Raw genomic sequence first — 17,225 nt, 5'->3', positions numbered from 1 at the left:
GTATGCATCTCCAGTGATAGTAAGTAAAAGCCTGTAAAAGTCCCACTGCTGGGCAAATGCGTTCCTAAGCTTGAGGAGAAGAGAAAAGAAGACATCGCTGATCCAATACGTTCCAATGATTTCCCGATGAGGATTTAAACAAATTAAGCACATGAAAACTAAATAGTTGTTACGGGTTTAAATATGCAATCTTCATTTAATGTTCGTTCCTTCTGGCCACTGGCCATTTCGGGGACGGAAAAGATTATCTTTTTGTATCAGAATAATTTCAATCTGAAACATTTTTATTATATTATGGTCTGCAATGGCTTATCGTTCGGCGTGACGTTACAATTCCGCTTTTTTCGAAATTTGATCTGAACATATATATCACAATTTATATATTTCTCTATAAATTATTTTATGTTCAATAAAATTATATTAGCTTAATGTGACAATTTAAGTTAAATTTACCAAAACCGTCACTTATATTTCTAATGATTTATTTGACATTTACATATGTTTGACAGTATATGCATGCCATAGATAATAACCGTGTTGGTTAGTCTTCACGTAAATGGTAACCACAAAAGAGATTGCCATTTCAATTAAGTATTATAAGTTTGAAAGTATTTAAATATTTTTTTATCAAATATCGATATATTTATGTATGGCTATATCAAATACTTTATCGATAGATTAATTTGATTTTTGTGACCTATGCTAATGATATCATACACAATCTTTAAACTATTTAAACCACACATAAAAAGGGACATAAATATTGTATGTTTTGTATATAAGAATCGATGCCTAATGATATGTTTTTTTAGTTTCTCCTCAACCTGCGGTCGAGCAACGCAAGGAACTAGACTCTGTCGTTGAACCTCGTCAAATACGGCAAAATCCTAACTTGAGTAAAAATAAAGCGCTCGTTGCTGGCAATCTGGAGAGGCTTCGCACTGGATTGTGAGTACAATTCTCTTTTTTTTTCATAAAACATATGCATCGTTTTTCCCATGTTTCATTTGATTTACTGTTATTTTTTTAATGTTTATTATATATTTTATATAAACCTAAACGAAGGCAATTTCCCCCTTCTTATTCCTTTGGTTAATCGTTTAATCAAATATACTTCGTATTATATTTAGTATTCATAGCATGACTGTGAATTTGAAATTAAACATTTAAATTATTATGTATATAACACATTTAAATTGTCTTACATTTTTTATGGAGGCTTTGATGAAAAACAGTTACGTAAATTTGCTTGGAATTGTTATAACGGTCATCGAAGGAAAATAACGTTCTTCAATCAATTACAAATGAATTGCATTAAGACATAATCATCACGATATAATATATTAATAAGCAGAACGTAGACTGCAATATGTAATCCATTTATATTATAAAACCCAATATTCAATACTTTACATGAAAAATTGTCAGAATTTCGAGCGTAGTGTCTGTCATAACTGAATTTACTTCATAAATATAATATTTAACTTAATGTAATTAAATACAAAGCATTCCAATTACTTAAAAGTATTGACACTAAAGTCACGTGTTTACAAAGAAATAAAATACATTTTCATATACACTCGAAGCCATAAAAAGCAAGTGCAATTCGTCTTTCAATATCGTGAAACTCTTGAAAGGAAATGTAGGTTGATGAATTGCTTCCATTTTCTATTACGTTGAAGTTTCAACTCAAACGGTGAAATGTCTTTAATATATAGTTGAACAAGTTTTACTTGATAAGTTTTTGTTTCAAGTCGTACATTCGTGTGCGTTTCCTTGGAGTTATTAAAATCTTATTAAACTACGTGCCGTTTGTATAATTAAAAAGACTCGAGCAGGCGAGTATCAAACTTACATCCGAGACGATAATAAGACAGATGACGTCGTATTCCTTTTGAAACAGTCTGCGCGTTCTTACAGCTAGGTATTGAATATTTTAGCTTTTATATAAAATGTATTTGTCCTGAATCATAAATAATACTGTTCTTATTGCCTACATTTTAATCATCAAATAATATTTGATTGAGAATACATATTTTATAATTTACGAACTATACACGAATTCTTTTTTGAAAAATCTGATTGAATTTTAAGATATACTTTTTATTAAAACTGAAAATTTTAAATAAAAATAATTGTGTGTAATTGTATTAAGGGCAGATATCAAAATTTTATATTCAATCTAGTAGCGGTCGCCGTCGGAAATATGCTATCAGCTTCAATTTCAAACGTTTCCCGGGCCATTTATAGTTGAGTGACGTTTGGCTAATGCAGTTAAAGGGAAACTTCGTTGTGCCACAGGTGCCACAATAACATGTGTAACTTTTACTGAAAAACATGTATTACTGTTGTTAATCAATACACAAATAACTGCCGGTTTTAGTTAATTTAAAACATTTTGACTTATTTTTTTTTTAAGCCTAGGCATTTTGTAGCTTATAACGTATACCTGTTTAAATGTTTTAATAGTAGGATATTTTCAACCACAATATCGTTTGCTTCTAACGAAATATAAAATTGATAAATATATCTTTATTAATTAAATGTTTGCATATTATTATAATATGAAATAATATGTCAATTTATATTTCATTATATTAATGATACAGTAACATGTTATTATCTGCCCTCAATCTCGGATAGTACTTTCGTCGCCAACGTAGCGTATTTAATCCCTTTACTCTCCTGTCAGATGCACTGCAGATTGAAAATCCTTTATAATTAATTCTGCCAAGATTTCTCGTTACCTCGGGATTTCCAGATCCGTGAACATTTATGTTCAGGAATATTAAAAATTTAAACTTAATATTTTTTAATTATTTTTAAAATTTTAAGCAAAAAGTAATTGAATGACCAACCTTAGGAGCTAAGTTGTTATGTCTCTTGTGCCTGTAATTGCACTTGCTCACCCACTCTTCAAACCGGAACACAATAATATTATATTGTTGCTTGGTGGTAAAATATATGATGGTGGTGGAACCTACCCAGAAGAGCTTGCACAAACCCCATTAATTATGATGTGGGTTGTACTTAAAGTTGAGTTTAAAACAATCTTTTCATATTACACTTTATTAAAATAAACTTGATAACTTCCATTTAATAGATTACAAAAATTCATTCGACTAATTTACATTAACAATTTATGTAACATTCTACGGCGTTGGAAAACATTTTGAAGAAACCATTTCGTGGATATATTCCGTAACACGTGTATAAAGTCACCTCCACACACCTCCATAAAGAAAATTAGTTAAACAAATTGTTTTTCTCGCTGTCAATCGAATCTAAATTCTAACAATTCAAATTAATCAATGCAACTATTTGTTAATTAAACTAAACCAATTTATAGGATTATAAGAGTTTTCGGATATCTTGAATAACGTATTGATTAAAATCCAGACCTGACCTTCGACTTCATACATCAATAACAGGACATTTTCTTAGAAAAACTAGTAGTATAAATATTTAATGACTAAACAAATCATATATAAGGTTTTGAATTTAGCGCTGAATAATGCATATGCCATTTGAGATACCAGACGATTCAGTTATAAAAATTAGAATTTTCATATCAAATATATAAATTTGTTTAAGCAGGAAGACCTTTTTGTACAGATTTACATCTATTCATTTAAATATAAACTTCATAAATAGATCAAGTGTCAGTTGAATGGTTCTATTTAAACGTATGAAGCTAGCGTTACATTCATGAATAAAACGCTTTTGATACTGAATTTATCATAATGCGTTTGTTATTGTAGAAATACTAAACGTTTTAGTTTAAATTTTTTCGATATTTTACGATAAATTAAAAGATATTTAAAGTGATGTCCACTCCATGTCGGTGGTTTGCAATTGTTAATGTAAAGCGCAATGATTCAAAGGTCAAGATTTTTAAGACATTGACCGACAACCAATGACCCTTCTTTGATTCGTGGACGCATTTGACAATCGTTTTTTATCACGGCCCGACACATGACACACATTGAGCTGAAATTTTGTATACACGTTGTTTGGATGACAATGCATGGTTATTCAAGTTTTCATTCAGTCAAATCTAAAATGGCGGCCTACTCAAGATGGAGGATCAATTATTTTTAATATACACTCCTACAAAATGGGTGTCAAATAAAAGGACTTGCTAAGAATAAGTCGAATAAAAATGTGACGTCACTTTTCATTAAATATAGAGGACTTTTAAAGCTTGAAAATTAATTTTGAAGCAGATATCTTTGCAGAGCTGAAATTTTATATACACGTTCAGTTTGGATGACAATTTATGGTAAATTGTGTGACGTTATTCTAAATTCAACATAATCGAACACCCAAGATGGTGGATATATTTTTTTAATTAATTCCTACAATATGGGTTTCAAATTACAGGGCTTACAAGTCAAAAAATAAAGTAACGTAACTGAAAACCAATATGGCAAAGTAAGTTTTTAGTGCTTGCATATAATATGGGTATCTAATAAAAGAATTTAATGAGAATGCGAATGCGAGTTTAATTACTAAAAAGTAAGAAATAGATTTAAAGTAAATAACATTTTTTAAAAATAAGCTTTTATTTAAATGAGCTAAAAAGAAAAAAAAAACTTTTATTGTTCAATCAACTATAATTAATCACTATTATAAATTTCAAACTAAGTAAACGAGTACTCGAGTAAATCTCGCGACAAGTGTTATATCATATAAATTGTGTGAAATGTCAAATGATTATATTTTTCTTTTTGGCACATTTAAATAAAAGTTTGTTTTTAAAAAGGTTATTTACATTTTATTTATTTTTTTAAGTCAGTTTTTTATAGAAAATCACAAATCAAAATCACATGCCATGTTTGTACATCGTCGAAATAGTCCTTTGTTTTACAAACTATTACCAACTAACAACAGAATTATGAACAATACTGAAAATAAGCAAAAACTTATTTTAAGCATCAATAAAATAAAATATATATAGGAAAACATATTTTTCTGAAGAGTTCCTTGTAAATGTTCACTAGTAAACCGATATCTCAGACATTAAATTTCCTTGAATTTAATTGCTGGTTCTTTTCTGTTTAATAATATTAATTTTATTTTAGATTAAAAATCACTAAAGTTATGTAACATTATCGTGAGAGATATTGAGGACACGTATGATATTAGGACTTTTGTATATATTATTATAACAATAACAATTGTAAATAATCATTTCGTGGAAACTTAATAGTAGTACTAGTAGGAAACTAGATAGTAAGAAAGATAAGTACAAAAACTATAACGTAATCACAACGAAATAAAGTTTATGTTCGACTACAATAATATATATATAGGTTTTAATATACGCATGAATACCTTGCCTCAGGGTGGACATATCAGTTTTGTGAAGCCGGATACATTATATAACTTTATCATTACTTCTCATTTTTGAATGGATGGGTCTCATATATATGTACATATAAGTGCAAAAATATACATTTTCAATCGAGGCTCTCGAAGGTACAGTTTGAGATATTATTTACATACTACAACTTTACTGATGTTTATGGTACTTTGCTTATTGTCTGTGACATCTGTGTAATTAAGATATTTGTAGTTATTTCTCACATTATATATTTTAATTTTTTAATTAATGCCGATATTCGTTATTTCTATTCAACTGAAAAAGCTAATAAATAGGTCAAAGTTAATTTTAGACTATTGGTATTAGCTAATTTTTATTAAATTCATATTTAAAAAAACACTAGCTTTTATTCAAATTTTACTTTATATTATTAACTAGCTGTGCCCGTGACTTCGTACTCGTTTGAATTTAACAAAAAGTTATTGTAGTGTTGTAGCTTAAGTCACTCCTTGTTACATCAGGTATCTGACAGTGAAAATCCGATCAAAATCGGTCCAGACGTACCAGAGATTAGCCGGAACAAACAGACAGCCAAAATTGAAAAAATGTTATTTTGGTATATGTACCGTGTTTACTCGTATATACATATGCATTTACTAAAAAGCGGTTATTTTAATATTACAAGCAGACACTCCAATTTTATTATATATATATATAGATAATTTATTTATTCGTCGTTTTCAAAACAAAATAATCAGTCTTGACACTATTATTACCGACGATTCAATTCATCAAATTCCGACGCCTCCAAATTATCCAACAATAATAAGGCAATATCAAAATAACAATCATTTGTAGTTACCATAGGAACAATTATTCTGAGTGATGACTTTGGCTCATTATTTTAACGATTGCCACTGATTCAGTATTATTATATACGGTACCCAGCTGTAAGTATTGCTCCTTAGTAAAAACTGACCCAAAATGATTATCTTATTAACTTCAGATTTAATGTACATATTAACCTCAAGTAGAAGACTATTTCTATAAAGTAGAATTATAATATTTTTACTCTCTGTAACATTACCTCAAAATAATACGCTGCAAATACGATGCACTTTTAATTCCATAAAAATAAAAATAAAATACAAATCTAACAGTATCAATATCAGTTAGGTGTCTAACTTTTCCAACTGCGTTTGCAGTGCTCAGTTAACTTAGAGGACTGAGTATGATAAATAACGATTCCACAGAACTTATGAAATAAATTATTTTCTAGTAAAACTGTAGTATCGTTTTCACAGTGATCATTATTTTTTAATGTTAGGATAAAATTTTGCTTATTTACAATGATGAAAACTAGCTATATTTTTATCTACATAATTGGCTTTTCCTTTAACGAGCTATGATCCAACTTAATCATTTGTCGATAAACATTATCCCAGATACCTTTTATAAGAAACGAAAATCATTAATATCTATTTTCATGTTTTAATATTCCAATTGAATATATGTGAATACTTACAAATATTACTAGTAAATAATAATATAAGATAAAATCAACTACGGAAAAACGAACGTTTGTTCTGGAAACATTATAGGTCGTACATTAAAATAAGAATCCTATTATTTTTCCTAAATATTTCCAAAAGTTAATTTCCATATTTGTATTACGTTATTCGTTCATTCATTATGTTTATTTATAATTGCGTAAATAATATAATTATTTTATTATTCTCTTACAGACAGTTAGTATGATCCGTAAGAAAATCAACCAATACGACAACTTATAATATAGTATATAATCTTCTAACGAAGAATTTGAACCTGACGATTTATGCGTTTATTTTATTGTATATATTATGTAAAATGTTTTAGTATATATGAAATATGTGTTTATTAAACATTTGTAGTAAGTATTTATGCTAAAGATTGTTTTAATATGATTCGGTTTTAAAGAAATATAATATGATTCAGTCAGATTCTAAAATCTGTTGCGCATTTTGTGTATTTTATGTCAGACAACAATGTACATTTTGAAGCAATCGATTTAACAATTAATTTATAGAAATCATCAAATTGTTATTATTGTTAGATATATTACATAACATGTATAGAGATAAAAAAAACACTTTTATATGCCGAATAGTAGAATACTTATAATAATAGTATCGGATCGCTGATATTTAATATTGGAGGGCAAGAGCATATACACCTTATTATATTCCTTATGACGCAGGCAGTGGCGTATTTACCCAAGGAACTTGGTGGCCACCCGGGGCGATACAAACCTCAACATTGAATATCTTTCTATACTACGTATCTATTTATTTAAACTCGTTGACATCATTCACCTTTAATAAATTTAAAAAGTCTACTAACATAAAATAAGGACAGGCGTAGCATATGACAAAGTGACTAATATATTTGTATAAATTAAATCATGAGAAAATTACAGTTTTCTCTATAAATCTCTATTTATATGCAATTAAGTTTGACTGCGCCTACACGACGAATATGTTGTTTTTTTAGCTAATCCTTGAAGTCACATTCAAACAAAACGACTCTAATGCTTCTTTATTATTTATTAAAAAAATAATTCTGGTGGTTAAATCTGGTTGGGTACAACTCACTCACTAGTATTGCCAAAAACTGATACTTCGTATTGATGTATTTCAGTTGGAATACCATCATACGAAATGTACTCCAGTGTAATTTCAGGCACTCGGCACATACCTTAGATCCATCGGTCCGCGGCTCATTGGTTTTATGCTTTCTACTATGCCAGTCTGAGGAACAGTAATACGTGCTGGTTCTCTTTACTTTCTGGAGTAATTCGTAAAGTAGTAAAAATATGGAAGCACGATAGACATCTATCGAGGGCCTTATATAAAATTTACGTATAAAAATTGGCGTAAAGTAACATCAATTAATTTAAAAACCATTTATGCAGAAATTACCTCTCTTTTTCAAACCATATTTCGTGTATAAATTTTTGTATACAACGAGTATCGACATTTACTTACTAGAGAAAACGCGTTCCTAATTGTAGCCTTAACTATCGAATTGGTTTGATTTTATTCAAATTTTAATCCCTTCCGTAAAATATAGAAGGAATACTTTTATCTGTATAACAAAGCATTGGAGTCGTCGACACGCCAACAGCGAAAAGCTTATCTTAGAATGTTATGGGACAGAACGTCAAATTATAAAATACGCCACTGCGCAGTGCTGCGAATCCGGTTCATTGTAATTTTACCTATGTCAATATAATTGCAGGGTATTTTGTTACTTTTAAAGAAATGACTAATCAAAACGTGTGATATTTAAAATTATACTGAATATAATCAGTGAAATTATTTTAATTTAATTAACTAAAAGGATCTCTTGATATTGTACGAAATTAAGACGATTGACGAAATTGCATGCAATTATAATGTTGCTAGTTAAATTATAATATCATCGATTTGACAATTACTTGTCATATTTACACCAATATGATTGAATTAAGATTTCATTGAATAAATGATTTCACTTTAAAATTATAAAACAATATTAACGACAGTATAATTATTATACATGTTTTTTTTTAAATATTATTTTTATGTTTGTTGTTTGTTATAATGTATGTAATTCTATTTTTAATTTTTATATACTTTCATAATATGATTTGAAGATTAATGTATTGATATAAAAAAATGTTAGTTTTAAGAAAGATAGATAAAGTTTGAATACAAATGATTACGAAATGTCATGCTAGCAATAAGATCAAATTTGTTTCAAAATATTTATTAAATAATAATAAAGTTTACAAAGATAGTCTATTATGTACATGAATTCTTCAATACTAATTTATTTCATTTCTGTTGTAAGAATATTTTTTCCTTCGGTGACCTTTGCTCTGCTATAACGGTATCACTTGTATCGCATTTAAACATGTTTATGACAAATTATAAGTCATATAATAACATTATATTTGCTGGTGTATTCTATTAGTGCAGATTATTCAATACTGTAATGCATTCAATCGCTTCGCAGATTATATAATTATGTTCAATCAGAGCATTTGTGATTTATTAACACATTATTGTGTACATACATATCTGAGTTGTATAAATAGTTCAAATAATGATGAATTCAAATTAAATGCTTTCTATATATTTTGAATGGGCAAATATTTTGCTACAAAGCTTAATTGATGTCTATTAGTTCATTGTAAATGTAATTTAATTTGAATAATGTATATTATACGTTAGATATAAACTCTTATTTCCAAAATCATTGAACAATATGATCAAAAGTATGAATTCTTGCATTTAAAGCAACTTGCATGTTTGACTATTTGTTTGTAAAATTAAAACCAAAAAAATTATATTTTACAAATAAAACGAAGAGAACTTTAAGTGTAAACTGCAGAGCTAAGATAACGAGTACTCAATTTTAGTTATGAAAAAGGTTATCCACACTTAAGTTATAGATTTCCTGGTCAAGTCATAATCATAATAGCTATTACAGTCCGCTGTAACTTGCTGCGTTGGAATGCACTGCTGTGTTCGTAAAGATTTTATATTCCAAAGCAAATAAGACAGGATTTTATCTGCCTTTTCCTATGAACAATTAGCTAGTGAATAATTTGCAGGGCTAATAAGGACTACCGTTTACCTGTCTCCTTACTGCCCAACACTCTACGCTGGTTGAAAATAAACCGACAGAATCTAAATGTCGTTAATGAGAGGTGAAATTCCTATTTTAACACTTAGTGACCTCCTAGACATCCATTCCTGTATTCCTTTAGTGGCATGGGAACAAAGAATTTTTAAACTAGGACCAATTTATGATAATTTATTTCGAAATAATAATTGAAATTAATCATCGGTAGAAATCATTAAGCATATAGTCTTATAATTGCACAAGGAGAGATGTTGAGTTTTATTTAATAAAATAATCGGCGAGCATAGGTTGTGTTTTTTGCCCGAAGCTTAGCTTACGATGGTAAGTGTAATTTGCATGATCACTTCTCCCTCGGTAACTTTCTCTTGAAATACAACCTCCAGTTTATGAAACGCAAAATAAAGTGAATTTAACTCATTTTATTTTAATCTGAATTGTTATTCGCTATCAATCGATGAGGCAATAGGCGACTAATGAGCGTTTAGTAGATAGACTGGTCAGTAAAGTTGACCTTGAACACCGTTTCAGAAACTGGACATTAGTGACGCTTCTGAGTAGCGTGTTTCAACAAGACAGTGCGATTAAAAGATTTCTTTCAAATTTAATTATTTGTAATTTTTATATTATAAATCTTTTTTACTTTTTCAAATACAACTTAATGTGAATTAAAAATTCGAAAAATTATATACGCAGAGTAATGAGACTATGCATTGTCATTTAATCGCGCTGACTATAAACAACATTGTAGAAAGAAATCCCACTATAGTTTTTTATACCCTGTAGATTTAGTATTTTTATAATTAGCTTTGTGCGCTTCTGTAATAATAGTGCTAAGAATTTCGTGTTGAACACAATGCTGAAACACACTCCAGCGTTTTAGTCTATACTTGTGTTATTTAATTGAATTCAAAGACCAATGTTGTATTTTAAGAATCACGACTTTTTCATCATTTTGTTTTTAACTAATCTAAATTGTACTCACAAAGCTCAGAGCTTAAAAAATAAATTGCTGAGCTTGAATAAATAATCCTTTATTTTTCTTAATATTTTTTTTTTGTTTTAGTAAATGGAAATGTACAGTAAATTAAACAGTTCTTATTTTCTTTTGTATTGAAAAAGAAAATTCTGCAAAAGGGAAAATAGTTACAGTGAGTCAACTGTTCGTTTTATTACGAAATAATTCAATTGGAAATTTAAATCGTTTGACGTACAATTTGTCTTTGTTTTCTTTATTACTGTAGAAATTGCTTTCGATTTTATAGTTTAAAGAGAGTATAATTGACATTAATTTAAACACTACGATATATTTGATTCAATAGCAAATATTCGATAACTATAAAAAAAACTGAATATAATTTTAAACAGATATACTATAAATATTGTAATTATGAATTCAACTTAACACACACACATATATTACGTGCACATGTATGTATGTTCAGTTTCATAGTCGTCGTATTTATTCACATGATTTTTCTATAAATATGACTAAATGTAAAAGTTTCACCACGAATGATAGAAAAAGCTAAGGTTCTTTTCGATTTTAAGTAACTTCTTATATGTAATAAGAAGACCATATATATTTTACATTGATATTATTTACAATAAACGAAATAAACTACCAAGCTATTATAATACTAATTGCAACACACGACTATATAAGATAAAACTGTGAAGTCAAACGCAATGTGAGCATAATTTATGACACTTTGAAACAACATACATACATAAGCTTGGAATATTCTAGAATTTGTGGAGCTCTCATTTTAGATATTCCTACCTTACAATATATACACAATATAGCCCGAAAAACTTATAATCTTTTTTTTAAACTTATGTATTTCATAATAAAATGAAACGTTGAGTAATTATGATCCCTTTCATTTGAGGGGCGACAATATAGATATTCAGATATTTGTCAAAATTATGACCATCATACAACATACATACATTCGACATTGCTACAACATTACACGCTATGACTGTGTTTTATTCTATCCCAGTACCCATGAATATGTGGAGAGCACTGACAAACCGCATCACATTCACGTTCTGGAGACTCCGACTACGGACCCAGCCAACTCTATCTATGGAATAGCTCTCCTGGCTGCGGTCGGTGCTGCTCTGACAATGGCGATCATCGGCTTTGCGGTTGGATGGTATACGTAAGTGTAGTACAAGCACACATATACAAAATAAAATTAATAACTATACAATAAAAATTCTTACACTTTCAGCTTCGTCTAATTTCAAATATTTTGAAGGCTGTAACTCAAGCCACATATAACGTCACTATTTATTTCGAATATATCTTACTAAGTAATACTTCATTGTTTCGATATTATTTCTATCAACAACGAAAACTTCCGCCTTCCTGCTTCCGTCTTAGCTTTGTTACATTCCGTAATAAAAACACAGTTGGACATGTTGCTTCTAGAATATTCATCCAATACGTGCATATTATTTCCAATATATCATTTCTAAAGCCCTTTTGACGGTAGATTTATATTTCATAGAATTGTAATTTTGGAAGTACAATTCTACGGCCAATACACTGCAGTTTATGTGCTCGGTATCATTACAAATGTCAGCCTAATATTGTTCATGCAGGTCTAGTAGTTGACATTTGACGATGTCTTCGTCATCTTTATTATATATTAATAGCGTAAGCCGATTTTTGTCCCAGTTATTATGGGGCGATAGCTGAATATAAAAAATCGGTTATGGTCTCATTTTGAAGACCTTAAAGGTCCGGACGGACCTGAAGGTTGTAGATATACAGAACATTAAAGAGGATTTTTGATAGTATTTTAAATATAAGAGAGATAGTATATAAAATTGTTACGAATTAACAAATATTTTATTTTGAAAAGGTTATTTGGCCTGTTAGAGAGCGATGCTGGATGTACAAGAAAAAAATGAAAAACGTAAACAAAATTAAAGTAAATTGTTTTCAACAAACTCCAATTCTAACTGAACTAATGTGTACTATTTGATATTAGAAATTTCATTTAAAAGAGGTTTCATCACATAGATGAGTGACTTGGAGTTTACAATGAAATTAAATCAAAAAGTTTCGCGAGAGACCCACTAGTTACAATATATGATGAGGTTGTTTGGTACTGATTCTCTAAGGTAATAGGAGGAAAGAAATTGTATTGGATTATTAGCTTCTGTTGTATATAAATAGAAAATGACTAAATGATTTCATATTTGTTCGTAAATCAGAACAGACAGGTCGATTTTAAATTTTAAAGTTATTTACATATTTAAAAAAATAACATGTCATAGTTATTTCATTAGAAAAATATAACTCCCTGGCATTTATAAATATTAAAAAATACCGCAAATAGCTGTAAATAGAGATAGTATTTTTTAAATCCACTTAAATCATGTATCAAGTGTCGAGATTCCTTTCAAGGCGTGTTTTCGTTTAGAATATCGATCCAGACAAGTTTCATTTATTAATTAGGCTGCCATTCAAAGGCTACTAGAGCAGATGTCTATTTAATAATGAAATCATATATCGCTTTTAAAATAGAAATATTATTAGGCTGAAAATTTATATTGTCGTATTTAATTAAAAGTCCTGTGTTTAACGGAAAATAGACATTTGACTTAACATTGACTTAATACCGCAATCACTGAACTGATAAATCAAAATCAAAGCTCTACGATATTCATTTATATTTATATTGGAGGCCTTTATACAATTCTAAGGTTATCAAGGAAGGCAAAAGCAGCGGCTGATGTGGATTACCCCGCTTATGGAGTAACAGGACCTACTGTTGACAGCTCTGGGGATAGAAAGCTGGCCCAGTCTGCCCACATGTACCACTACCAGCACCAGAAGCAACAGATCATTGCGATGGAAAGGTGAACATTACATAGACTTACGTTACTAAAATATAAAAGTTATTTTTAAATTAATTTTATTTATATTTTTAAAATAATGCTGTGCTGAAATACGTGTAAAAATATTATTTATATTTTAAGGAACGGCATGGATCATCGCAATGGTTCTGTTTCTGACCCTGAATCTGAAGAGGAAAACGAGGAGGGAGACTACACTGTCTATGAATGCCCCGGATTTGCTACGGTAAATAGATTTACTGCAGTATTGTTATACCCGCTATAGCTCAGTGGTCTGTATTCAGATTGAATTTCGAAATATTCATGTGAAGATAATCTTCACATACGTGACGAAAACGATCCAAAGAGTGCTAGTGTATTTATAATAATACCATACAGTACAATGTACAAAACAATAAAATGTAAAATACAATGTTTTTAATAAATTATCAATTTTTGATGTGAAGCATCCTTCATCTCGCTTTCCTGCAATCTGTAGGAATGATTTTGAAAAAGGAAAGGAAATGTGTAAAAGGAAACCAGGGACTCGCGCGCAATATTTGATTTAACGGCTCTGCTCCATAATATCACCTGAAGCAGGCTATCAGATCGTACATACTAAATTTCAGAATAGATATAATTTTAAAGTCGTCAGATGCTATACTTCATATGTGACTGTTATAAGGCACGTTATATATATTCAATGACAAGTTTTGAGGAATGTTTTATCCTTGTATTTTTGATTATAATAAAATTAAAATGTTTTATCCTATTCTTAGAAAACTATTGGTGTTTTCCAGACTGGTGACATGGAAGTTAAGAACCCTTTGTTCAAGGAAGAGACGACCCCCGCTACTCCCGCTAAAAGCGATACGGGAAAGCCGCAGCCCCGTGAATAATCGCGACCCCTTCGCCGCTCTGGCGATGCCCAACGTATCAGCGTTAACATGCTGTCACCACTTTTCTTGATCCGACACTTTGGGACACCGCAATTTTTCATTCACCTCATGAGACGCCATAACCTCCTCTAAATATGAAAAGTGGTTGAACAATTACGTAAACAGTGGTTTACTTTATCATCTCGGAATCGTCTTTTACTCTACAACGCGACGACTATCATAAATATCATAAATAAAAATGTATTAATATCATGAAAAATTGCATTATCGTTTACTGTTCTATATAACGTAATAATACATTCGATGCATTATATACAGCAGATCTAGAACTATGTCCCATTAGAAGAACATAACCTAACCTAAGATCGTCATCATTCGGCAAAATATTGATATAAATTGGAACATTTAATTCCATGATGCATCCATATACGCATTCGTAAGATTACATTGTCATAACGATCGCTTAATATCATCATTTCATAAAAAACCCTTCATTTACAAAACACTTGAAGTGTTTTGACTTTTCCAACAAAAAAAAATGTTGCTTGATTTTGTCATTATATTGAACTAAATTTTTAGATAGTACGGTACAAATTAAATGATTTATTGACTAAATTGAATAAATACGACAGGGAATCCTAATATAACTGAAAGGTAATTTTGTTCAAGTATTTATTTTTGATGTTAAAAATCAACGGCCTATTCGGATACTGGGCAATGGACATGTGATTCTCTCTAATATCGGTGACAAATTAAAAAGCGACCTCTGTGCCACGTTTAAATTGGAAAAAACAGGTGTACATAGTTATCTATATCAAATTATATTAAATTATACTATAATCATTATCTTGAATTATAAACGTCAATTGCTTCAAAAGTTTTTTTTTTAAATTAAAAATATATAAATCTATATTTACATAAAATTTTATGTAGTAATCCGTTTTGACTTTGGATATATTATACAAACATTTTGAATGAAACTAATATATATGTATATATTTAAATTTTAAAGTATAAGTTAAATTGAAAGAACCATAAGCGATTATATAAAATTAAATTTTAATTGATCATAAAATATAGATCTAATACTCTTTACTTTTACAAGAAATTTAAACTTTTAAAAACATATCTTATTATTGTCTCGCACAATTTTAATATATATTTAAATAAAAAAAAATGCATTTAACATTATAAATACGAACTCATAGTACGAGTATTTAAAACAAAATATATATTTAATATATATCTAATATGTATAACCGATCTCATAGCAATCTTGAGCTGAAAGGATGAAATATTATATATTCATCTTAATAGATATTAAGTGTCTTAATTATAGTGTGCTTAAAGTTTAAATTGAAAAAGAAAAAAAAAATACAAAACTGAAAAAGAAAAAAATATTTAGAATAATTTATATTCATCATATAATCCATCACCACAGTAGATAGTTATTCATCATTTTACATTAATTTAATCCTAATAAATAAATGTAGCTATCTGTTTACTATAATATATATTAAAAATAAAATATATACATATACACATACATAAATATATGTAGCATGTAATCAAGGGTAAAACCCACTGTAGTGAAATATTTTTTGATGAATGTTTGTATTAAGTTGAGAGAAGAAAGAATTAATCGATCTTATGTTTTTATCAAGATTTTAACGTAATTTTTTTTATGTGAAAACCTACTTACTGATAAACGTATAGCGACTTCAAGCTTACATGATGATTCTTCTTGTTTCATGATTTCAATGTGACCTATGACAGACGGATTGAAATCGGTCTGCACTCTTGAACAGCTATACATGTGTTAGCTCCGTTTATCAGTAAGACTGTTATGCCATTATTTATTCTATGTATTGATCAAATTATAATACATTCCATCATAATCTTTTAAATACCGACGAAATGTATGAATAATTTGGTTAATATTGATCTATTTATTTGAAGAAAATAAGGACATGGAAGGTCGATGTTTTCTTTTTTCGATGTCGCACCTTATCACTGACAACTTGATCTCACTTTAATCTATAGTACAAAGTTATCTATGACTTATACCCTATCAGCTTACTGACCAAAGTATTTAAAAATCTGTTAAAGAAGTTAATATATAATTATTCTCTTTAAGAAATTATTTTTAAAAAATTACAACGATTTCAATATTACATAGAAGATTCGGACGTACTATATATTAAAGACAATTTTTCATATCTGGACTAATTATAGTGTAAGTTAACATCTCAAATATATTTTCTTGTCACATTTACTATAAGGAATAGTATTAATTCAAACGGTTTATTTAAATTATTATTCATAAATTTAAATAAATCGTTATTTCAATTGAATGTATACAATATATAAACAAGGAAACGTAAACAGAACGAATTTTCAGCAACCTTTATACACATTTTACTAGCTGAAAAGAGTCCTTATGTGTGAGATACTCACCTCAGTAGAAGGCGTTTTTT

The 17,225-nt window shown here is 28.9% G+C and overlaps 1 protein-coding gene across 5 annotated transcripts in view; it reads left to right on the top strand.

The window, feature by feature from the left end:
- LOC113402017 (uncharacterized protein) overlaps positions 1-16,893 on the top strand; it is a 47,104-nt gene extending 30,211 nt beyond the window's left edge. For 2 of the 5 annotated variants that reach the window (XM_026642123.2, XM_026642132.2), the window contains exons 4-9: positions 813-948; positions 9,966-10,061; positions 12,001-12,162; positions 13,718-13,873; positions 13,994-14,096; positions 14,650-16,893. In XM_026642123.2, coding sequence (XP_026497908.2) covers positions 813-948; positions 9,966-10,061; positions 12,001-12,162; positions 13,718-13,873; positions 13,994-14,096; positions 14,650-14,748 — 752 coding nt within the window. In that variant the 3' untranslated portion in view covers positions 14,749-16,893. The remainder of the gene's footprint in view (positions 1-812; positions 949-9,965; positions 10,062-12,000; positions 12,163-13,717; positions 13,874-13,993; positions 14,097-14,649) is intronic. The other 3 variants (XM_026642140.2, XM_026642154.2, XM_026642148.2) reach the window with 3 other exon arrangements.
- The last annotated feature ends 332 nt before the right edge of the window (positions 16,894-17,225 follow it).

This window comes from Vanessa tameamea, chromosome Z (genome assembly GCF_037043105.1).
Source record: "Vanessa tameamea isolate UH-Manoa-2023 chromosome Z, ilVanTame1 primary haplotype, whole genome shotgun sequence".
Classification (NCBI taxonomy): domain Eukaryota; kingdom Metazoa; phylum Arthropoda; class Insecta; order Lepidoptera; family Nymphalidae; genus Vanessa; species Vanessa tameamea.
This window is presented reverse-complemented; position numbering and strand designations above follow the sequence as displayed.